This window comes from Mya arenaria, chromosome 6 (assembly GCF_026914265.1).
Source record: "Mya arenaria isolate MELC-2E11 chromosome 6, ASM2691426v1".
Lineage (NCBI taxonomy): Eukaryota > Metazoa > Mollusca > Bivalvia > Myida > Myidae > Mya > Mya arenaria.
In genome coordinates this window covers 46,798,015-46,823,035 of record NC_069127.1, presented here as the reverse complement: position 1 = coordinate 46,823,035, position 25,021 = coordinate 46,798,015, and the positions used below count along the sequence as shown (strand labels likewise).

Below are 25,021 nucleotides of genomic sequence, written 5' to 3'. Positions count from 1 at the left end.
TGTGTTTAAAATTCCTCTAAATGTAACATATTTTAAGTTAATGACAAAAAAGGTAGAAATAAGAAGCTTGGATTTTATTGGTTGCCTTTCCACTTGGTGTGTACATGTATATTTACAGGTGCGGGGGAGTATTTTGAGGAAGATGAAGCCATGATTGACCTGGCTATAGAGGGGAATGTGTTCTCCTTCCTACACAAGTCTGTCATCTCTGTCAACAAACTACATAAGGAGGTAGGAAGGAGCACATGTGCACTGTATCATAGGTTCACATAGATACACTTGGATCTATGAGTTAAAGGCAGAGTTGATACTTATATGGTCAGAAATAGCTGAAAGCAACCTGTTTACAGATGAGAAAGTGAAAAAAAATGTTTTAAAAAGAGAAATTTTCAATTATGTTTTGTTGTAGGCCTTAAAATAATTCTACTGTTACTGATATAAAAATGAATTCCTATTCAAGTTTTCGTTATTTCACCATCAGATTGGTCAAACTGTATCAGATACGCGGTATAATGATACCCACACCCTCTAGTGGTGTTGGCTATATAAGAATCACCTTGACACATCTGTCAATATTATGACAATTATGTCAGTCTGTCTGACCACTGTCCTGGGTCATCGGTACAAGTATAGTTTTCTCCATTACTCCATATTTTTTTGAGGTATTGACATCAAACTTCATCATACACACTTTGACTCTGTTGAGGATAAGTGGTGTGTAAAAGAAACATTACTTTGTGTATGGGAGTTAGGCCCCACCAAATTAATGTTTAGTTCCTCGGATTTTTGCCAAAAAAAATTGGAGCGAGCGAGCGAAAAAAAAAAAAAATTTTTTTTTTGTCAGTTTTCATAAAAACCGAAGCGAGCGAAGAGCAAAAAATATATTTTTCCCTATATTCAATATAAATAAGAAAGATTGTTCAAAATAATTGCCCTTGAACCCATTTTAATGCCATTTTGAACTGAACCTCTAATGGACATTTGGAAAATGTCGGAATACATACTATTTATTCATCCGTTTAGTACAAACATTATATGGATAAGGCCTAAAAAAAAAATACATTTGGTTCGGGTTACCCGACCCTACCTACGGAATAGGCGCCGACCCTAACGTTTTTATAGTCAGTTTGAAAAAAAAAATGAAAAAAAAAAATTTCTTTTTTTTTTTTGCTTTTCAATATGTAGTTTAAAACCTTAAATGCTTATACAGAAGATAACTTTAACACCATTCTCCAATGATGAAAATGACATTCTTATATAAAGCCTAATAAAAAAAATAAATAAAAAAAAATAAAAAGCCTACCTACCCTACCTATTTTTGAAAAGGATGTAACCCTAACCAAACAATTTTTTTTTTTTAGGCCTAACAGCATTACATAGATCAAAATTAAACATGGTCTGCCCTTTTTAAAAACATATTCTCTTATAAATCGTGACCATAAAAATTATGGCTCAATATTATAAAGATAAGTAATTTTAGAGGGTCAAATGTACATTAGTAGAAACTCAAAAAAATTAAATTGGGCTCTGACATCATAAAGTACTGTAGTTCTCTATAAATGGTTGACATTCTTTATCAACATAATGCATGACAGAATGTGCTTTAAAGAAAAGCCAAAAATGGAATCATACTAATGATACTATGCATTTATGTGTTAAAAAAGGATGAGATTGAGTTTGAAAATTGACTAAAGTATTCTCGTGCTATTGGGGCCAGATCTCTTAAAAAGTATGAGAGGATTGCATCCAGGCAAGATTTCAATTCCAATCAATGTTAAAGGACCCTACTATATACATGACTCATATAATTAATTAACAAGCTTCTTACTTTTGATGGGCCTATGATGGTACATTGCCAACGTGTAAGGGTGTTATCTGCATCATCGGCCAGCCCCCAGCTAATCGTGCCATCCCCCAAACCCTTCTCCCCCTTCTCCAGCTCATCTAGAAGCTTGAAATTTCTTGGAACTAGCACACCTGAAGGACAAAGACAATCAAATATGTTGTTATATATCAAAGATGTTCCACTCATTATTTTCACTGTGAAATCATTAGTTTTTCCTTTGGACTGATTTTTTTCCTATGGACTCATTATTTTTCCGGTGTTTTCCTATGGATTCATTATTTTTCCGATGTTTTCCTATGGACCCATTATTTTTCAGGTGTTTTTCTATGGACTCATTATTTTTCTTCATATTTCCCTGTGGGACCCATTATTTCCTGTGGATCCATTATTCTAAAACATGTCATGGTGTGCATCAGCAGGAGCATGACTGCTGTGTTTGAAAAACTATTCCCACGCAGACATGACATTGATAACTTTGAAAGCTATGAAGTATTCAAGAAATCAATTCAATTGTTATCATTTGGCTCATTTCCAGTACTTGACTACTTCATGATTACTGCGTTATTTGCAAAAAAATGATTAACTACAATTATTCTAATAAAAGGATTGACCATCTTGTATTAAATAAAAAACTTTTATATCAAAGATTTTTATGATTCTGATCTATGATCTGAACTGAACATTGAAATCAAAATATGTCTGAACTTCAGTACCATTGCATATATATGACAAAACAGGCTTAATAATTTTTATCAAATAACGTGTAGGTCAGTAATGATTGTCAATCAGGCTGATGCACAGATGGTCACCAAACGTGTAATTCACAAGTATGCTTATTGCAGCTAGCAAATGCGCTGGATCTACTGGACTAAATCCTAAGATATTTATATTCAATCATTAACTACATCAGTAATATTTTTTGAATTTAAAGTTTGTCTCTCATTTCCAAACAAAACTATATTTGATTTTATAGTATTGACTCTTAAGTTATACCCATGAATCACATTATCAGCAGAGCAAAAATATTTGCCATATATATGCTATTTGTCCATGTTTTTACTGGAAATAATTTCGTTTGGTTTTGAGAAAGAAAGGCCAAGTGTTGAAAGTCATTGTAAAGGTGATGTATTGAACTTTTTAAAAATGTGCAGTATATTCATGTTGCAATTGTGGTGTAAAAGAAAACAGAGATCAAGTTACCAGATTTGGGGTCAGCCCTTTTTATTTATTATAATGATAGCTAATTGTAACCAGATATTTGGCCTTAGTAGTAGTATTGTCAGTATTTTGCAGTATTGCAACGAGTTTTTGAACAGTTTTTGATATGGCAAATCTCTCAGTGATTTTTATAATATCTTCAAATACTTAAGACTGGGCAGTATTTGGTCCTAAATGGCTTTCAAACTTCATTTGGTATCAGGACATAACGGACCATGGACATTACAGACCAGATATAACAGACCATGGACATTACAAACCAGATATAACAGACCAGACATAGAGTTTCATTCTTACTAGCCTAGTAACATGGCGTCTCCCTCATTGAAAGATTCGCTTATAAAACTAAGATCAAGAGTGTGGGCACGTGTCAGGCTCCGCAAGGGATTGATACAAAAAGCAACATGTAAACTTTGTTTCGATGACGTTAGTTAGGCCTAAAAAATAATACATTTGGTTCGGGTTACCCGACCCTACCTACGGAATAGGCGCCGACCCTACCGTTTTTATAGTCAGTTTGAAAAAAAAAATGAAAAACTAAAAAAAAAAAAAAAAAAAATTTCGTTTTTTTTTTAATTGCTTTTCAATATTAAGTTTAAACCTTATATGCTTGTACAGAAGATAGCTTTAACACCATTCTCCAATGATGAAAATTATATTCTTATATAAAACCTCATAAAAAAAATAAATAAAAAAAAATAAAAAGCCTACCTACCCTACCTATTTTTTTTAAGGATGTAACCCTAACCAAACAATTATTTTTTTTAGGCCTAAATCTAATTTCTTATATAGTTAAAACGTACTTTAATATGACGATCATTCATAATAATAAATAACCCTGCTTTTAGTAAAAAGTTTGAAACGACTTATATAAATCTACCTGAATCAGTTTAACATCATATGCAACTGTATTTAGACATAATTTAGGATTGATTTTGGATTTGTCAAAAATGATCACTTACACAGGCATCATCAAACATCAGACTCCTTATAACATAGACTAAATTTTATTTTTACTATCACAGGAAATGCAATGACATGTGCTTATTAAAACAAAAAGAACAAGGGTATTTTTCAGAGTACTTTTTGTACTTTTTTTGGTTATTTAGATATTTTTATGCACCAGCCAATTGTTTATGCCCCCCCCCCCAGTCCGAAATAGCGGGTACTTTGACTTCCGGTCTCTCAAAACCCGGGTTAAATACCCGACCTGCAGGGACACACTGCTGGTAAAATCCCTGCCAAATGGCCCCGCAACCCCGAATAACTATGTGAGGCCCATTCCCGACTATTTTAAGTATGAAGACAAAACCACATTCACTAGGCACTGCAGGGCCACCTGAAAGGTAAAAACACAGCCCATTGCCTCTGCTGTCCCCGGTATACCCCTGGAACAAGGGCGAGGGGTGAGCGGGGCAGTGGTCACAATTGACAAGTGCATTACAATCCCGGATTATGCTGCAAATAAAAACAAAATATAAGGTGTTAAACTTAGCTGCTTACTTATGTTGAGGTATATCCAGACCAGTGTTTATATCGCTATTTGTGAAAAGATATATATGTTCAAAACTGTTGTTTTGTCAGAATTTGATCAAAAATGAGCTTGATACATCAATTTAGACCAAACAATGACTCATGTTCCACTTCAGCATCGTCGTAACGAGGTAAAATTTTGGTCCATTGTATTATGACTTGAATAAAATAGTACTAAGTTGATCATTCCGATTTCCATTCAAAACGAGTCACTAATTACGCAATATAATCGCTTACCAGTCTCAGATACACATGCTTTATTGCATAATGATTGCTTAAAATAATGATCCTTTAGTGCATGAGACGATCAACAATGACTTTAAGCATGCTCAAAACATATTTATTGTCAAAAATAAGATTTAATTTCCAAACTTCGAGCCACATTGTTTATACCGGAAGCCGCCATTTTGATTGAATTTATTGAAACCCATGCTAAACCGATCGAGATACAGTATAAAAACACTACGCATCGGTAACTTCCCTTTAAAAAAACACGAAAACTAGCGTAAAAAATTATACTTGATTATTTTTAGCCTTTTAATAAATTATTACCTGAAAAAAAATGTTTGGCGATCAAAATGGAGGTGCGGGCGTACAAAAAAAATAAAAATATTTTTTTTACATTTTCAAAAAAATAGGAGTGGTAAATCCGAGGAACGAAATATCAATTTGGTGTGGCCTTATTGCCCTTTAATTAATTATATATTTATTTAATTTACTTTAGAAGTGCAGCACATATGAACCATAAACCTTATGTTCCTATCTTACATTACCACCCTTTATAACTTTATATGTTTTGTAGGTATTGACTTCAACTGTACAAAAGAAACATTATTTTGAGATTGGTCAACTTAATTAAAAACTGTCCTATGCTTTTGAAAACTAGGCCCTTAGCTCTGGATTTAATGTTTGTTCAGTTAGGCTAAAAAACCCAGATGAGCTTTACTGCACTATTGTTTTTTGCTTTTCAAAAACATGCCTCAATAGTTTATTTATAATATTGTATTTGAATATGAATAAAACTTTCTTTTCCCCAGGAGTTTTACCTACGGCGACTGCATGGAATCACCACAGATTTGATATATCACCTGCCACTGAAGGTAGGTGGCAAATACATTGTCTATTTAATAATGTTGCCGACATGGTAGAGCCTTTTGGACCACTTATTTACTATTTTACTATTCAAAGAATAAGGAGGCTATACTACTCGCTAAGCCAACTGCGTCAGCGTCTGATTAAAGTTTACCCTTCGTTTAATTCACGGAATACTTTACACAGGTGTCCAGGACCATCCTACAATGAAGTAACATATTATCCAAAATACAAATTATGGCCCCTGATTGACTTGGGAACTTGGGTTAAAGTTTCAGGGTTCATTGTGTTTTGTTAAAGTTTTAGGGCAAGTTGGGATTTTCACTATTTACTTCTATTTCTTTCATGCTTTTCGATGAAATATGGGGTTTAATCAGTGAAATAACAACAGTGAAAATATCAATTAGATATTTTCGCTGCAAAATAAGGAGTGGAAATATCGACTTTTAGAACTACTTTTAAAATCCATTGTAGTTACTTCCCCTTGATCAAAACAGAACAATTCACTTTTGAAACAGAAAATGTTTGCAACTGAAATATTTGAAATTTAAAGAAATGTTACATAAAATTTAATAAAGATATATTTGGGAATTAACAACTTACTGTTTATTAGAAAAATGGTTATCCCATTTTTTTACAAATTTTCTTGATCTTGAAGCTGAATGTTCGCATGTTTGCTTTCATACCAAACAAATTACAGACAAAAACAACTGTTCGAACATAAATAGAATGTTATATCATCGTTCAAATGTATTTTGAACTGTAAGTTGTTGTAATATATAATACAAACTTCTCTGAAAATTCACACAACAATTTACAGATTTACTGATTTTTTTTTTTACCCCACCCACGCCTCAAAATTTGTCAACAAACTAGTGTTGTCCTCATTATTACCTGGAAACCGACCTGTCTTCAAGCAAAACAGACTGGTCTCTGACAGTAAGAAACTGAATATCCATGTATCATGAAACACACTCTTAAACTAAGAAAAATGTTTTATATCCAATGATTATCCGCAATTGTTTTGCCAACACATTCGACCTTTCAAATTTTTATTCAATAAATGGCGGCATAGTTATTTGGTTATAATGTATTCATACCCTGCTAAAAATAAAAGTGTTTTCATTATTTTTTGGAACATGGATGCACTTATAAAACTTCATTGATAACTGTTCATAAATCTTTGCACGTAAACGAGCGAATATTTAACTATTAAAAAGAATATCAGAGAACTCTTTCTCAACAAACCCAGACAGTGAACCTTTGGCAATGATAGAGAGGTAGATTTAGGTCTGAAAAGCGGTAGTTTGTGTTCAAAAGCAGTAGAATTACTAATTTTTCAGACAAAAACAATGATGGAAACTATGTAAACAAAAACTTGATATTTGTTGCTGTTTTTAGATTTTCGGAAAATACGCATAAATACGTCCTGGTTGAAATTTGTCAAGTGTCAGTGTTTTTGATTGAGAAACAGATGGAATATTACCTCTGATTTGTAAAAACAAGTTTATATTCAGAAGAGCTGCTAAATAATTTAATCAGATGGCCAAAACAGGTCAGAGTGTAAGTGCAGACGACTGCAGAACTGTATATGTAAAATTTCCCGCCAAAATGTCGTAAATTTTATACACTAGATAATTAATAACACCTTGGTAATGTTGTTCTCGTTGATGTTTTGACAGTTTTATAATGTCTTTGATATTTACAAAAATGCTGATTAGTAGGATGCCAATTAACAAAAATGCTGATTAGTGGTCTTTTGTACCGTACCGGTAAATTAGCAACGATCTCGGCCGAAGTGTGAAGTGAATTGACAAGTTGCTTATTGCTCCATGTTCTTTAAAGTGACAGATTAATGTTTTTTTAGCATGGTTGATATAATTTTGATGTTTTTAAAATAAAATTTAAGGCCAATTTGATATAATTTTGGGATTTTTTAGAAGAGCTTTTAATAACGGTAGATTTCGACGGGAAAGCGGTAGGGCGCTAGAAGGGTCTCGAAAGCAGTATATTTTACCTACCACTGGTAGAGTTCACATGTATGCAAACCAGAAATGGAAAATTGACAGCTATAATTTTGCATGAGGAGCGCCCCAAGGATAGTGGTGTAAATAACACCCTTTTTGAAAAAGGGGGTAATTAAGATGAAAAAGGGAGTGATTAAGTAGAATTTTTTTCTATAAAACTCAGAAAATAAGCAGAAAAGAAACAGAAAATTTGTTTATTTCAGTGTAAGATCGTATTTTATTCCACATGTGATCATAAAATAAAATAAAATCTTACACTGAAATAAACAAATATCCTCTATTTCTTCTATGCTTTTCAGATGAAATATTGAGTTTTTTCAGTGAAATAACAAAAGTGAAAATATCAATTTGTTAACTCCTCAGGGCCTTTCCCAGAAAATAATTCAGGCGCAATGTTTGAAGGGGTTGTTCAATACTAAAAATATGTCTCAAAATAACTTGCATTGGTCTCAAAACATGATAACATTTTAGGAAATGTAAATCAAATGGATAATTTAAGCCCAAACTCCAAGAAGCTCTAGATAGACAATTCGTAATCACCTTTGGAGTCTGTGTTCAACAAATATTAACTCTTTTCGTCCTATAGAAAATTATGTGAGGGCATGAAAATTATTGCCGACAATAAAACAAAAGGTAGCAACCTACTTGCACACAAAAACAAAACCCGAATCGCTTCCAAGTCTGTCGTATGTCAACTTGTTTTCGACCTCAACTTTCCACAATTTGGATACACACATTCGGATACCGTTATCAGAATACCTACCTAGTTGTGAATATGGAATTATTTGTACCGATGAGTGGGAAATAACCATTTAATATGTATCTCTTATGTTTGCATGCTCTCCCAATAGTTTTGTTTGACTAAATGAAAGAATTTTTTGTTGAAAACACAGATTCTGTAGGTGATAATGATTCTAATTCAAATACGGTTCCCGGAAGTGCGAACTGCCAAAAATATTCGATAAATATAACCAATCATCCAAAATAATTAACCTGCATCAAAAAACCCTACTTAGATCAGTTATTGATTGGCACAAGTCATAAAGAGAGTCATTAATCTGATATCAATAAACTGCTAAAACAACATCTTGTCATTGAAAATTATGTAATACCCATGTTTGGCAGAGGCTAATTGGTCAAGAAAATGCAAGCGTACCGGGAATATGATCAAAGCCGACCTTACATTAAAAAATACCAGCACCCCGGGAGTTTGATCTTAACGCAATACGATTTTCAAGCACTCCGGTGATAAAAAAAAAACAGACGCCTGGTACCGGGCTGCTTAAATGGCCTTGGGAAGGCCTTGCTCCTCTTAAAATAAATTGTTGTTACTTCCCTTTGATCAAAACTATTAAAACACATCTCCTTTGAACCTTATGTTCATTAATAGGAAAAAGTGGCGTATAGTTAAGCACACTGTCCTACAGCAGTTCTTTGTATTGTTAGAAAGTTAGTTTTTTATGACTTTCAAAGAGTTATAGAACATGTGGTAAATGAAATCACTTAAAGGATAACAATATGACGGTGTTTATTTATTTGTTAAAATATTTTTATTTTTCCTTCATGTGGTAGTTTTTATTAAAGTGTATCAAAAACATGTTAGGTCATGTACATGAAGTTGTGACTTGAGTATTAATACCATAATTTCTATTCTCTATGATCTGAAATTGTTCACTTTAAACATGTTTGTTTTTGTGTACGTTTTACACATTGCTATGCATTTTGGATACCAAAACACCAGTTGTATTGCCAGGTAAAGGAGTTACGTAACCGTGGTGATGAGACTGCCAGGATTCTACTGGCCCACTTACAGGAGGGACAGGAGCCCCCAACATCTCTACGGCGAGACTTCGAGGACATGCTCTACATGGTCAGTGTGGGCAGAAATAGTAACAAGCTCTATATAACTGAGAACTTCTAAAAGTCAAAGTAATTGTTCCTCAAGAAATATATTGTATCTGTATAAATCCTTCAGTTTTCTTGTTTATTTATGTTTTCCTTTTTCCTTTCAAAATATCGGACAATGAATTACCTTATATTTGCAGATTTTCCATGCCCTTTTAATGTCATGTGCCAAAATAACATAAGATTAAATAAGATTATATGTATTACTGGTGTTTAGCTGTGTGTGTTGTACGAGAAGGACCCTGTGGACCTTGACCTTGCCCTTGACTACTGGTGTCCCCCTGAACCTGTCAGCCAGCACGAGACCTTTATATACAGACCCCCACAGAGACAGGTTGGGATTTTATTAAAAATTATGTCCCTAATGGTTTAATAGGTCAATCTGTTTCGTTTGATATGCTTGACTCATCATTTGGCCACGGTGTAAGTGCATTTGAGTTATTGTCATTTGACGATGGAAGCTGACCAACTTACAAAACATTTCAAGCTTGTCTGTTCAGACATGAATAATCTAGATAATGTCTTATCTTTAATGTTGTATGGCAGTCAAGTTATAAAATGGAAAAAAATATTTGTTTACACCTAACTTTCAACAAAAGTTGTGAGGAAAAGCCTCACATAAAAGGCATTAAATGTGTTATCAACAGCTTTGTCACTTTCTTCCATGCAGGTTGCACTGTACAAGTTTGTGAGAATGGCGGGCGATTTGTTGCCTGCTGCCCTGTATGTTCCATACGTAAAGATGCTCACAGGCCTGGCATCCACACCCAAAAGTGCTGAACACTGCTATAACCTTCTTAAAATGAATGGTATAGTGTTTTTTTCTTAAATTGGAAATGGGTACAAAAAAGAATGGTTTAGCTTAAATAAATTATTTCCTCCCACCTCAGATAAGTAGATCCAATAATTTAACCATGCTAGATATATGGAACTCCTTTTTAATGGTCACCACATTGTAATTACCTCCCTTGTTGAAGACTGTCGTCAGTAGCATCAAGGAAATCTTGTCTTATGGTATTATTTAGAATGCTGATTAATTATTGCTCCCTTCAAATGTCACCATAAAACAGTTTTCACGCACCATTCAAGAAATAATGCTTCATTCTCCTTAGAACTATTTAAAAATACCGATTTGACTATTTACATTAAGTGGATCACTGCGCGGATATCCATGACAACCATGTGCTATCGCATATCCATACGCAATTATTTTCACTAAGCACAAAAGAGTTCCAGCAAAAAAATACATTTTTACCTAATTTTGTTTAACTGAGGTGGGAGAAAAGGCATCTACCATAGCCGCTCGTGTAAGATAGGTTCATCCTGATCCTCGCATAGGGTGTTTTGCGAAAAATCGGTAAACCTCGTTTCCGCAAAACACCCTACTCTCGGGTCGGAATGAACCTATCTTACACTCTCGGCCATGGAAGATACTTATAATCTTATATAACCTGTAAACTGAATATATATTTGTGTGACTCTGGATTCTTCAAAAAGAAAAGCCAGTGTTCAACGCTACTCGTTTTGGAGAGCTTGACCAGTTGTACAGTAACTTTGACAACATACTAGACCTGAACTAAACTGATCTAGACCAAAGTGTTAAACACATAATACCATACAAAAATGGGATGAATAACATACAAAGTCATACTTAATTAATAATACCATAACTTCTAATTCTCAAATTTCAGTAAGGGCTATTCCATTTAAACATATAACCCACGGGGGGAAGGCACTTTTGAACTAGACCTCCCCCCTACAGAAGCAAATTAACCGTTTGAGGGTCCTACCTCAATTTGTTTTTATAGACCCGGAATAACCCCCTTCAGAAGCGATTCAAAATTTACAAGTATAAAAGGTAAAAAATTTAATTCATTGATCTTACATTAGGCTTTTATGGATGCTGTTAATGATGATACAGATATTGAACCATTTATGTTTTAATTCAGAACATTTTCCCAAGATTTGAAGGGTTACTATCATTTTAATGTTACTCCCAGAAGCCTGACCAGAAGATGACCCCTATTGATATAATCCTGACAACATGGCGCTCAGGGGGGGCATAATGTTTGACAAACATCTCTTGTTGAATAAATGTAACTGTAATAATGATAAGCACTTAGTAATAAGTACTTATAATTTTATACATATATGACGATCAATAATCATGGCTCAGAAAAACAAACAGTCTAACAAACACAACCAATGAATGGGAATCAAGCCAATAATCGCTGTCCAATTTACAGTAGCTGTGCAACAAAAGAGGTCCATCGCTGTCCAATTTACAGTAGCTGTGCAACAAAAGAGGTCCATTTATTAATCGCAGTCCAATCAACACTTATGGTCAAACCAACACTTACAATCAATTAATAGTTGTTCAAACAACACTCGCTGTCCAATCAATATATATAGCCATCCAGAAACAACAGTTGTCCAACCAACAGTAGCAGTTCAAACATCACTAGCTGTCCATTACACTTGCTGTCCATCCAGCAGTCCAACCAACAACGGTTGTCAGACCAACACTTACAGTCCAACTATCTATAGGTGTTTTACCAACACTCATGGTCCAACCAAAATAGCAGTCAAATAAACGAAAGCTGTCCAACCAACAGTAGTCTGTCGACCAGCACTAGTAGTCCATCACTATCCGCTTGCTGTCCTGGGTGTACCAGCAGCAAAACCAATTCTAATGGTTATCTTGATGGAAGTAGTGTTCTCAAAACATAACATCAGCATATTTGAATCATATCTGTAAATAAAAGCAAGGGAGCATTATAAGCAAAAGTGTTTGTCTAAATGATTTAAAAAAAACAAACAAAACAATAATCAAATAAGAGTAGGAACAGCATATATTTTTCTGAACAGTTTACCCCACCCACCACAGCCTCCTGTTTAGGTAGTGTGTCAAGCGATTTATATCTTATTTCATGCATATCATATCTCTCCGATGTATTATAAACCCATTGAAATGCCATATATAATGAGACAAACCTGGGGTGGTAATTAATCAGATTTTAGCGCTGTTATTAGTTCGTTATTCGTTTTAACCTGTAAGGAAACCGGAAGTTACTATGCCGCAAAGGATTATGGTATATTGCGAAGTTGCGATCAACGAAAAAAAACAGAAGTATTCCGCCAAGTATAAACATTTCAAGGGAGGTAACACAAATTATCTGTTTGATCGGTCTAAATGGATTTTCACCCTTACGTCATATGCAATTTAAATTTCGAAACCCCCCCCCCCCCCCCCCCCCGACCTACAGATGCAAATTAGCGAAAGACACCCCTACATATTATGATTTAAAAAATCTATGAAAATGGCATGACCATGTCTTGAGTTTGTATTAACACTGATATGTATGTGTATTTTAGGAAGCACCTCAAGCACTGTATCATGGGACCACATCTTTACATCGCTGAACCAGTACTATAACAGTCTACGCCGGGAATCCCCCCACTCCGGCGACCAGTCCATGTCATATCGCATGCATAGTCGAGTGATAACACGTCAGGAGTTGGACGGTCTGCTTGCTGTCCTGGAACTAACAAGAAGAGTCTGTGAACAGGTGAGACAATTGACCAACGACAATGAAATACAATTCTGTGTGGCCTAGAGAAAATGATCTTCGTTCCTGGAAACTGACCTGTTGCTGAAACAGCTTTATGTGTTTGACCCCATACCTTATTACCTATTGACAAAACTGCATATGAATATAGTTAGAATAACAATACATTTAATAAAATTTAATTCATATTTTGCAATGTTGAGACTGTTGAATTTCCAGTGTGAGCATTTTAGTGTGCTTTATTTTGCTCTATATTAAAGGGCTAAATTAAAAACAAAAATTCACAAGAAAGTTCTCTTGAGCTGATCATACCTAAACATGTTAGTTAGTACATGAAGTCTGTTGAACCAACTTGCCCAAGAAGCCACTCATATCTTCTGTGTAGAGTGACAACTGTCGTGTAGCCATGTGTGAGAACCAGCATTGGTCTGTGGTGATGCTGCTGTTTGGGCTAGTTAGCTGTGCTGTCCCGCCAACCATGAAGGCTGAGCTCCTCCGTACCCTAGCCGCCCTTGCACGCACGCCTGAAATAGCGGCCACACTCTGGCAGACCCTGGAGGCTTCACAGGTACCACCCAGATTTACAAACATGTCTAGGAACTAAGCTTCCTTTCTTCATATTTGATTTAAATTTTAAGAATTGGAAAAGTATTGGGATTCATTTTACAGTTTCTGAGTGAAGTGTTAATTGCTGAAGAAAATTTCAAACAAAGATTGGTTTTGTCTCCCTTATATTTGGGATTAAAAGACATGTTTATTGTTTACTGAAATTCATAGCAACATTACATACTCGTATACTTTTGTCTGTGTCTAACATATGCTTCATCTTAGCCTGATGCCAACATGTCAGCAGTGTCATAAAGGTTGACTTTGGAAGTTTTTATGCAACTGTGATTGTCCCTGTATTCAATTAAAATTAAATTACTTAGTGGAGTCAGAAAAAAATGGAAGCCTAAACATTACAATGCCTGATGGGATGTGCAGAATGTTGGTCACCATTATCAGACCGCATGTTTGTGTTTCAGATCCTGGTGACTGTATCGGGTGGGTCTGGTGGGTCAGGCGCCCCACGGGGTGGGCTGGGCGCAGAGCTGGAGGAGGTGGAAGCCCGTGGGGAGGAGTTCGCTATCACCAGGGCCTTCCTCTCCCTCCTGGCATCCCTCACTGACACCCCTGTGCCAACTGCTCTAGGAGCAGGCTTGCGACCACCAGGCTTTGACCCCTATCTGGCATACATACGGGATGATGTCTTTCTCAAGTTTGCTACAAGGGCTTACAAGAGCCCTGCTGAAAAGGTGGGAGAAAGACTTAATTTGAAACATATTAGTTTTTATCAACTCCTTAATGTCTTAATTCAATGTAAAATGATGATTTCATGAAATAGAAGTGTCCCATTAATAATCAAAATTGTTAAGAAAGACATTATGCACATTTGCATACAAGGTCATGTCTGAATTCCAACACTCAGATTTAAACATAAATTGAGTAATGTCCATTCATGAGCTGAGAAAGTATGTTAGCATCATTTTGCTGCAGTAGTTTATCAATGCTCTTGCACATCAGGTGAATATCAGTTTTCTTTCCTTTAGTGGGAGGTAGCAGAAAGCTGTCTCAGGATTATGTGTAAACTCCTGCATGAGTACGAGCCTGTGGGTGAACACTTTATTGACCTGCTGGTAGAGGGTCCTGCGGGAAATGTCCTTGCTAACAAACCTGCTGGATTCAACATTCTGCTGCACCTGCTCAAAGACAGCCGTCTCCTCCAAATGGTATGTGGTTAAATCACAAATGCGTTAAAGATTCTTTACTTCATAAAGCATGATGTGTTAAATATTTTAATCTTATAGGTCAAAATTTACTTTCATTGAGGAAAGTTTCCCGTTTATCCTTTTTTCTTTGTTCTACATGTTGTCTGTATTCCTTGGACCTGTTGATGTTCTGCATCAAATAAAGTTTTAACAGGTGTGTGTTGATCTGACTCCAGTTAATACCTAATTATACTATTTCAGGTGTTGAGAATTCTGGATGACTCCATGAAACATTTTCAAACCTACACGCAGGCTCCAGGTAATAGACAGGGCATGAGAAGTTCATTGTATTGTTGTGCTTTTCGAAAGGAAAAAGTCCAGATATTTTCTCTGACAGCCTAAGTGTTGTTAAATTTAAAAAAGAGTTTATTCATTGCAGGTAATGTCTGCACTGGATTTTTTTTTCAAGACTAGGTTTGGCTATGTCATATTATGTTGTTATTTTCATTTAAGGGCTTGAAATTGATGCAAACATTGTTCTTCATCATTAACCCATATATCAACATATCCTTGTGTTAAACAGGTCAGGAGAACCTGGAAGGTTGTGCCCTGCTCTGCCTGCAGCTGTTGGCCAGAGCCCTGGACCAGGAGGCCGGGTTTGTAGCACTAGTACGGGAGATAGGCTCCCCTCTCCTGGTTACCCCCCTCGACAGACTGCTCCTGGCCATCAACCCTCGTACTGGCAGGGCTGACTTCATCGTCACAATCACCAAGTATGAGAATATATACTGTGCTGTATTCTCATCTGTGCTTCTGTTCAAGCTTTCTCTTCTTCAGATTTGAAAGGTGGGGTGGGGGTGGGGGTTGTATTCCTCTTTAAGGGGGAGTTTTAGGGGCTTAATTCCTGATGGATTTATTTCATACAAGAAATAACATTCATAATATGTGTACACATAATTTTCAGTAGATTTATTCTTAAGAAGAGCAGAAGAATACAGGTTCTTTAAATAAAGTCTGAGAGAATGACCACCATTTTATTACATTTTTTTGGAATAAATTTTGATATTTTTAAATGCAACTTAGTTTAGTAAATGCTATGTATTATTTAGATATTCTGTACGTATATTCCTTATTGAAACTGGTAGACATTATCGATTACAAAAAGATCAATGCATTTGCCCATACTGCGAGTGTTACATTGAAGACATTTTGTATTAATTTTACCACCACAAAACCAAACTTACTGGTTTGAAGAAGGAGTTGGAGGCTGGTATATAGAAGTGAGCTTGTTGGTCAGTCTGTTGTTTTTTTTGAGGATAGGTCATGAAAGGGTTGATGGATTTAAATAAATTTTGGTACAAATGATAAACACATGTATACGATATATCTATCTGTGCATTTAAGATCGCCTACCATTTAATGATAACACAATTTACAGACAACATTATGCGTTGTATGGCAAATGTTTTAATTAAAATAAAGCTATCAAGCCTATGAATGTTATTGATATTTGATGTCATGATATGTAACTTAGATTGTGCGAGTGTGTAATGTCATTTTCGAGTAAGCACAAGAGGCAGTTGTACAAAATGTGAGTGCCTATTAGAGTTAAACTCTAACCTTGTATACTGTATACATAATTAAGCAATGTATTTATCTTACTCCTTTGAGAAAGAAAATATTTTATGGAAGTGTTTATTTGAAATTATTATACAGATATTATATTAGCTTCTTGTACATGTCTCTGTTACCTGCTCACTATCATGTGTTGTGTTTATATATGGACTTGAGGCTTTCGTACAATATACTTGGAACTCTGAGCAGACTATTTATTGATTATAATTGTTGTGTGCTTGCAGGTTCCTGATGTTCAACAGTACAATGGCGGACCACTGCCTGTCTGCTACACGGATCCTCTACCACATCTGTAAATCTAGCCCCATACAGGCTGATCTCGTCAATCTGTACACAGAAAACAGGGTACATATTCTAAATAAAATATGTTAAATCAAAAATGTAATCAACAGATTGTTAATCAAGCCTCATACCACCAGACCTACCTGTACTCAATAGTACAATTGAAATGACCCTCACAAAGAGTAGATTCAGTTGTATTGTACTTTATCCATGTCATCAGGAATTGTTAAATGAAAAAGGTCTGAAAAGGGAATAAACAATGGCTTTTGAGTTTATAGTTCCCATAAAACCATTGCAATTATAATGAGTGATTTGTGTTGGCCAGGAGCAAAGTGAGGAGTTGCTGCATGGGTTTGTGGAGTGCCTGGAGACGGACGATGTGGAGGATGAGTGTACTGCCGATAATGAGATAGCCAGCCTGGACACAGAGACCACACCTGCCAGGACACATAACTCCACGAGACAATCTCTCCTAAAGGTATAACGGTATCATAGGAAGTGTTTTGTGTAGTTCCCTTACATGCAGAAAGGAAATATCAACAACACTGATCTATTTCAGTGCTATCTCTATTGTATGGAATATGTTAGGTTACTAAGTGCACAAGGTTATATTCACACACCATGTTGTATTGCAAGTTCAGCTTGACATAAAAAGTACATGTTTTGGTGCATATAATGTTCAACTAGATGCTGCAATACAGATGAGCAACAATTTTAGCATAAGACTAGTAAACAAACTTCCATTCAGCATGTCATCTTTGTTACTGCCAAATTATATGTAAGTTCTGACAAAATTAACACCTAACATATTAAAAGAAACACAATTTCAGTTTGATGCAATCTGATTCAAAGTTTTCCTTCCTTGAAGCTGATGATAACCTCACTTGATCTGCCTGCCCCAAACTTGGCCCACTATCTCATGGGATTTGAGTTAAGGAAGCCAGTCAGTCAGACCAACTTACAGGACCAGGGTAATTTATTTCCATTCAAGATTTAAAGGTGAAATGCACATGCTACAAATTTTAGTATTCTTTGCTTGACCAAAGTTTATTTTTTGGGAGGGAACCATACTGCATGCATTTCATGTTAGGAACCTCTTTCATACAAAATACAATGAATAAATCAGAAGTTGTAAACTGTAGTAATAATTGGTTCCACAGGTATCCTAGGATCACCAAAGACCTGTCTTCACGCGGTTCTTACCCTGCTGGGCCGTGGGGTAGGTCAGGGAGGGGCAGGACCACAGTGTCTTACTGACTCCCCTGTCACCGCTGAGCTCGCGTTCAAGCTAATATACCTGTTGGCAGCCAACAAGGACACGTCTTTAGCCATGCTGAGATACCTGCGAACATCACACGATTTCCTCTACAGGCAGTTACAATACCTACCTTATGACCAGAAAGATTACAGTAAGAAGATTATTTCTATATTTCATACAGTACAGTTAAGCTTTGATTCTGTTAAAATATTGTGCCAATTCTTTCCTGGAAATACTATCCCAGTGATTTTGTCTACTTATACAGAAAAAACACTATGTATATTATCCATCCTTAGAGCTCACTATATTATCAGACTGAGATTACTAATCTATTCATGAACCTGTCATTTTCCTAGAGCATCCTGTGACCCAGCACCAGTCGTGGTTGTTGAAGACAATAGCGGTGGAGCTGCGTGTCACATCTCTCAACAGGCAACGCTCACACACACACAGGCTCATGAAAGTGCTTCTAGATGATTTTGATGAAGATCAAACTGCAGGTGTGCTACTTTTGGGGTGGAATGTGTGAAGATTTCCAGACAAATTGGGAGTTTTTCTTATAAAACAGTTAGCATGTAGATATCATAATAAATAACTGAACATTTGTATCTGAATTGGCTTTCATATGGGTTTTACCAATTCAGACACTGTGAAGAAAGATATGGATCAGGAATTCCACTCAATTGAAAGCCTTTGTAAATTCCAATTTCTTTTAGAGGATCTGTGGAGTATGTTACTGTATTTAACAAAAAAATTAAATGAGACATCAGAAATGTGCAATGAGTTTAAGCTGCAAGTTCTGCTACACTCTACAGCCTTCATTGACATTTTCTGTTGCGGGGCCTGTTTCAGTGTTACAGCCAGCAGGAGGGAGGGTAGATGACTCAGAGTTTGTAGGATCCCGACTCGTGAACGTTACTGCACCTTCTCACTACTCCAGGAATGTCAGAGGTATAGTAGGCTTAGTTTTACACAAGAAGTGGCTTATATAGGGAATAGAATAATGTTGTCACTACATCAAGCAATGTTATATACTAGGGATGGCAAGGAGTACCCGAGTACTTGATCGATCGTCTGAGTACCTGAGTACTAATTTACTACTCGCGTACTCGGATAACATGTTTAAAATTCATGAAATGCATCATATACAGACAATGTAGTGTACTGCTACATTGTCTGTATATGATGTATTTCATGAATTTTAAATTTTTTATCCAAGTACGCGAGTAGTAAATTAGACACAAATTGGCGCATTGCCAATAAGACAATGTACGGTCCCTCTAATCCTCTCTATGTACACAAGTGACCCATGAAAACTGGTGTTTTTGTCTAGACTCTTTTATAAGACTGGGTTGATTTTGAAAGCAAATCCAGCACTTTAATTTCTCCAAGTCTGTGGTAATGTTCAAGCCAAACAGTAAATTATCAACTAAATTTGTTCATTTGCTTGGAAGAAAATCACCGATTTAATGTCAGCTGTGAACTCTCTAATGTGGAGGTAGGTTAATAATAGAACAAGGTTACGCAGTTAAGGATTTATTTAAAGTATCATTTTTTCGTACAGCCAAAGGTTCATTCATATTTGTAGTAAAGTCAAATATATTGGCCATGGTTTGAAGGTTCTCAGGCGAGGATTATTGATTATTTTTCTGATATGGTATGTTTTCCCCAGCCTAGAAGCAATTTAGTAAATGGGATTATATGGTAAAGGCTGACTTATTTAAACACAAACCATTGCCAGGCACCTTTGATGTTTACACATCTCGTGCTGTGACGTCACAAATTGTACCGTTTGATCTGCAGCCGACAAACATGACACATTCCATTACCATAAATTGTTCAAATAATAACATGTATTAAAACAACACAGTTTCAGTGTACAAAAACCTCTTAAAATACATGTACATTGTATGCTTGTATCAGTTACATACACAGAACAATGTGTCCATGGATGAAAATGTTGATGAAAAAAATAATTTTATGGCTGTTAATTACGAGGACATGATAACTTAACCGATGAAATTTGTTTTTCAAATGTGTTAATAATAGCTGCATAACATTATAAAGCACCTACCTTAGGTCCTATAATTATATTTTCACAGTAAGTTTCTCCGAAAATCCACAGACATCTTTCTTTCTTTTATATCAAAGACATAAAATATCTGCAGATATGTTGTTTATAACATTACATGTACCCAAAATGATATTAATCAACATTTTAGACACAAACAATGAGCCAGGTGCATTTGCAAAAATACAATTAAAAGCATTAAATCAATAAAGAATCTAACATTTATCAAACACTTTCATGTTTCACTGTAACATTGACCTCTATCGTAAAGCGACTTGTTGTCTTAAAGTGGTCGGTAATTATCCCGGGACACGTGTTGTAAACTTCTTTATAGTGCGTGTCAATGGAGTTGTTAACGCAAACATGTAAACCTGTCATCAAATTGCCTGAGGTCGCATTAACGGATCAATTTAACATGTGATTAAATAAAAGGAACTGGATTAAGTCTTCGTACTACTGAATAACGGGGTGCCTGTTTTTTCGGGGATTACAACCATTGAATTATAGAGGACAAAATTGGGTCTAAAAAAATCTGTCTCATTAGCATGTTGGTCGTGAAAGGGGGTGGTCGCATATAGGGATATTACTGTATTACCTTAAGAAATAATATCTTGTAGAATAAACAACTAAACATATATCGCAGTAGATTGTAGTGTTAATTATGCCGCCTGCAAAGTCAGCAGCGTGGAATTAGTTCAAACAAGCCGCCAACAGCAAGTTGTGTAAATGTACGCTTTTTGGTATCGAGTGAGCATATAATAGTGGCACTACATGCAGGAAATTGTTCAATATTACATAGTGCTAGATTTTTATATGTGCTTTTTATTATTATTTGGATACGTGTACTTTGTATTTTGAAGTTTAATGTTTGCTTTTAAATTTCATTCAATGTAATTTTGATTTTTTGTTCATCATTGAGCTCATATGCTACTTTTATGACGAGATAATATTTTGACATATATATATTGTTTACTTCATCACTTTATTGTTGTGTCACATATTTATGTATAAAAAAATAAAAAGGACAAATTAAAAGAAATAAACATTTTTTTTTTTCATTTTTCTGTTTAAGTAAATTACACAATGATGGACTTATTGAAAGATGAAAATGGTCAATATATACATACATGAACATGTCTCTCCCGAAAACTAATTTAAGTTTTCCGAGTAATCGAGTACCATAGTACTCCATCAGAAGATTGTCTGGGTACTCAAGTACCAATTTCACCACTCATTGCCATCCCTATTATATACACATTGGTTTAATTGGAGCAGTTCTGCAGGCCTGGCATTGGATATAAAGTATGCTGGTTCAATAGGAACAAATAACCCACACTTTGTTTTTTTTACAGCAGGGAAGTAAAACTTGGGAACTTTAGGAATCAGTGTGTGTATACCACGTGATAATTTGCGTCATAAATGCTACGTCGGAAGGCAATATTTTGCTTCTAATGAAAACTTTAATAAAGATAACTTCACTATTTCTTCACCATTTTCAATGAAACATAGCGCAGTCTAAGCCGCTTACAGAGCCCCACCTTTGGTCTTTTACCAGAGTTTGATTGAGTGTTTAGTTTCTTAAAACACTTCACAAAAACCTTTTCACAATACGGCCGTCTGACGGAGCAATGTCAAAACATATTCTGATGTAGCATATATGACGTAATTTATCACGTGGTATACACACACTGGGAATGAGCATAATTGTTTAAATATTATTAAAACATACCTGTTACTGTATCAGTGAATACAAAAAATGAACCTGTGAAAACTTCACTCATTCTCAATACTTCATTTTCTGCAGGCCGGCAGTACCGACGTCGTGTCATGTCACTTCTTGACACAATTTCCTTTGACCAGTCATATCCAGAACAAGTGCATCTGGAGTTCTTTGACCAACGGCTCATACAGCAGGTTGTGGCTAGTGTGGAGCGGCGGGATGAAGATGGGGTAACATTTTATGATGTGCAAGGGCTGCACAGAATCCTCATGAACGAGCTGAACAACCTGCAGGGAACCACCATGGCAGGACAGAGACAGATGATTCTGGAGGTAGGCTGTTTATGAACTCTGCCCCACTTTGTAGCTCACCTGTTTTAGGAATTCAAAATGTTGTGGTGTTCCAATAATCGTGGTATTATCGTAGCTGTATGCAAAATACAAAAAAATCATCACTCACAAAAATATAGAAATATTATCAACATGAATCAAGTTTTAGTTAATTTTTGTAGAGGAATGATCTGGTGTATAAAAGCAAAATTCTTGTTTCAAAGTAAAATATGTAATTACATTTTTTTCATATTTAATCCAATTGTTACAAAAATCTGTATCTTGTTATGGAGTATTTTGTGGTTGCTTCTGCTGTTCAATCTTTACACATTATTATCATAAATTGTTTTTAATTTTTGAGATTTTATGAAAGCATGTATTGTCTATAATTTCCAGGAGATAAAGCTTGTACTAAGGATGGTGATAGAGCGTAATAGGGTGTGTACGAGCCTGCATTGGAAGCAGGTGGGGTTTGACGCTTGGAGACAGGTGACGGAGGTGGTCCTCTCTGCTTGTCCCTCCGACCTCTTGCAGGGGGAAACACGCCAGACAGTGCTGTTTGAGATTCTGCAAGAGCTGCTTATGAAGGTTAACAATTTTTAAGTCTTAGCTTCATCTGTTTATTTATATTATGAACAGATTGCTATTTTAGGTTAGAGATGATTTATAAAACATGATTTCCTTGGTTTCATTACACTAGAGCCCCTAAATATGTTTTTTTTAATAGTCCCCACTAAATTAAGCTGTATAGGAATGAGCTTGTGATTTGGTCAGTTGGTTGGAGAGTCGTGTCCGCACACGTGAAAGGATATCCTAGGCCGTAACGTTGCACATGAGTTTGTTACAAAAAGTTGGATAGAAAAACAGCAGAAGCTGTATACAGGTTGTGGTGATGAAATCTTTGTCAGGAATATTTTTAAGTATGACTTTCTTGTGTAAAATCATATAAAAGTAGATTCTAAGCCAGTTTCTCTGTTACCAAATCCTAAATCATTTGATATATAGGAGTGAGCTTGTAGGTCAGTCGGAGAATTTTAATAATTTTTGGTACAAATGCTTAACACCATGAAAATACAGGTCAAGTTTAACTTTGGTTAAAAACCATTAGTTTTTGAAAGTTACATGGCCCCTTTTCAACAGCATTGCCAAAAAGACCCTTTTCAACAGCATTGCCAAAAAAATATGGTGTTAAAAATAATTTGATGGAAAAAAAAATGATAACAATTTTGCAGCAAACCACCAATTTTTGATAGAGTTTTGTCCCCTTTTCAGCTTAGACTCGGCCAAAAAATTAAGGTGCCCAAAAGTAGTAACACATGACAGGTACAATGGATTTAAATATTTCTTGGTACACATGTTTCACACTAATACAGGGCAAAGTTCAACTTTGGTTTCATTCCACCAATGTTTGAGTTATGGGCCTTTTTTCAAAAAAAGTTGGCCATTCATACTTTCAGGCAGCAAGTGGGGGTATACGTCACTCCTGTGACAGCTCTAATTATTTTACCTACAGAATTTATGAGACATTGTCCCTGATGTTTTGTAGTTTGGAAATTCATTTTCCATATTGGCTTTAGTTTAAACTTTATTTATTTAACAAATAGCATACAAACATACATACGTTATATGTATAGAAATGAAATACATCACAATATGTTCGAGGATTAGAAAACAAGAAATAACTTATATTAATTCTGCTCCTCTACTTAGATAAAGTGCATAAGAAACAGATGAGACATGGCATCTATATGCTACGTTGAAAATGATTATAATTGATAGATTTTGTCTTTTTAATATTATCTTAAAATGATAAAAAATGAAAATTGTTGGTTGCACACCGATTATGGAGCAGGCGTGATCAGCCCGATACGCCAGGGAGGGTTGGTCTTCGTGTATTGTTTGTTGCTGCTCATTGCTAACCGAACCGCCTAGAGGCAGTTATGTACGATTGCACAAGTGAAAATATTGCTTTGTTTTGTTCAAATGAAAGAGTTTCGTTTCCATAGAGCAGATTTTGATAAATAGGTGCACATGGCATAGTTGCACCTAAAACTATACGAGCAGCCTCATTTTGCACAGACTCTATATCAGATTTTTGCTGATTTGTGCAGTTGTCCCATAAGATGTCACCATACTCCAAAAGCGGTCGAATAAAAGACATGTATATTTTTTCTAAAGAGGGACGATTAAGGTGATACTTTAAGGACCTAAGCAGACCGATACGTTGCCAAGCTTTTTTCAACATTAGAGTGATGTGCTGTGTCCATTTGGCATCGTTTGAGAGTGTTATACCGAGATGTTTATGTGACTCGACTTGTTCTATTGGAATATGGTTCATGTAAAGTTGTGGATGTACAGGCTTATTGTGTTTTCTAGAAAATATCATAGACTTAGACTTGGCTGGATTGAAGGAAACAAGCCATGTTCGGGACCAGGAGTAGACGGTTTGAAGATCTCTGTTAAGTACAGTGCTAGCTGTGTCGGGATGGTCGACCACGATGTATAAACTTGTATCGTCAGCAAATAAGCGAATATTGGCATTGATGTCCGTTTTGATGTCGTTTATATAAACGAGAAAGAGAAGTGGGCCGAGAATTGACCCCTGGGGGACACCGGCGTTGACAGAAGACAAAGATGACGAGAAACCAGCATATAACACACGCTGTTGGCGAAATGATAGATAGGAAGAGAACCAACGAAGCAAAGAGCCAGAAATACCAAGAGCAGATAGTTTGTGGAGGAGACCTCGATGCCAAACCCTATCAAACGCTTTAGAAATATCACAGAA

At 35.7% G+C, this 25,021-nt stretch overlaps 1 protein-coding gene across 1 annotated transcript in view; it reads left to right on the top strand.

Annotated features, from left to right (window-relative positions):
- Positions 1-25,021, top strand: part of LOC128238514 (nuclear pore complex protein Nup205-like) — a 65,591-nt gene that overhangs the window by 14,032 nt on the left and 26,538 nt on the right. Inside the window, exons 8-26 of the mRNA XM_052954503.1 lie at positions 119-231; positions 5,635-5,697; positions 9,470-9,586; positions 9,839-9,955; positions 10,292-10,430; positions 12,997-13,190; positions 13,576-13,758; positions 14,216-14,485; positions 14,780-14,959; positions 15,200-15,257; positions 15,522-15,711; positions 16,798-16,918; positions 17,181-17,333; positions 17,724-17,826; positions 18,016-18,264; positions 18,470-18,613; positions 18,966-19,064; positions 21,989-22,236; positions 22,630-22,821. Of these exons, the coding sequence (XP_052810463.1) occupies positions 119-231; positions 5,635-5,697; positions 9,470-9,586; positions 9,839-9,955; positions 10,292-10,430; positions 12,997-13,190; positions 13,576-13,758; positions 14,216-14,485; positions 14,780-14,959; positions 15,200-15,257; positions 15,522-15,711; positions 16,798-16,918; positions 17,181-17,333; positions 17,724-17,826; positions 18,016-18,264; positions 18,470-18,613; positions 18,966-19,064; positions 21,989-22,236; positions 22,630-22,821 (2,933 nt within the window). The remainder of the gene's footprint in view (positions 1-118; positions 232-5,634; positions 5,698-9,469; positions 9,587-9,838; positions 9,956-10,291; positions 10,431-12,996; positions 13,191-13,575; positions 13,759-14,215; positions 14,486-14,779; positions 14,960-15,199; positions 15,258-15,521; positions 15,712-16,797; positions 16,919-17,180; positions 17,334-17,723; positions 17,827-18,015; positions 18,265-18,469; positions 18,614-18,965; positions 19,065-21,988; positions 22,237-22,629; positions 22,822-25,021) is intronic.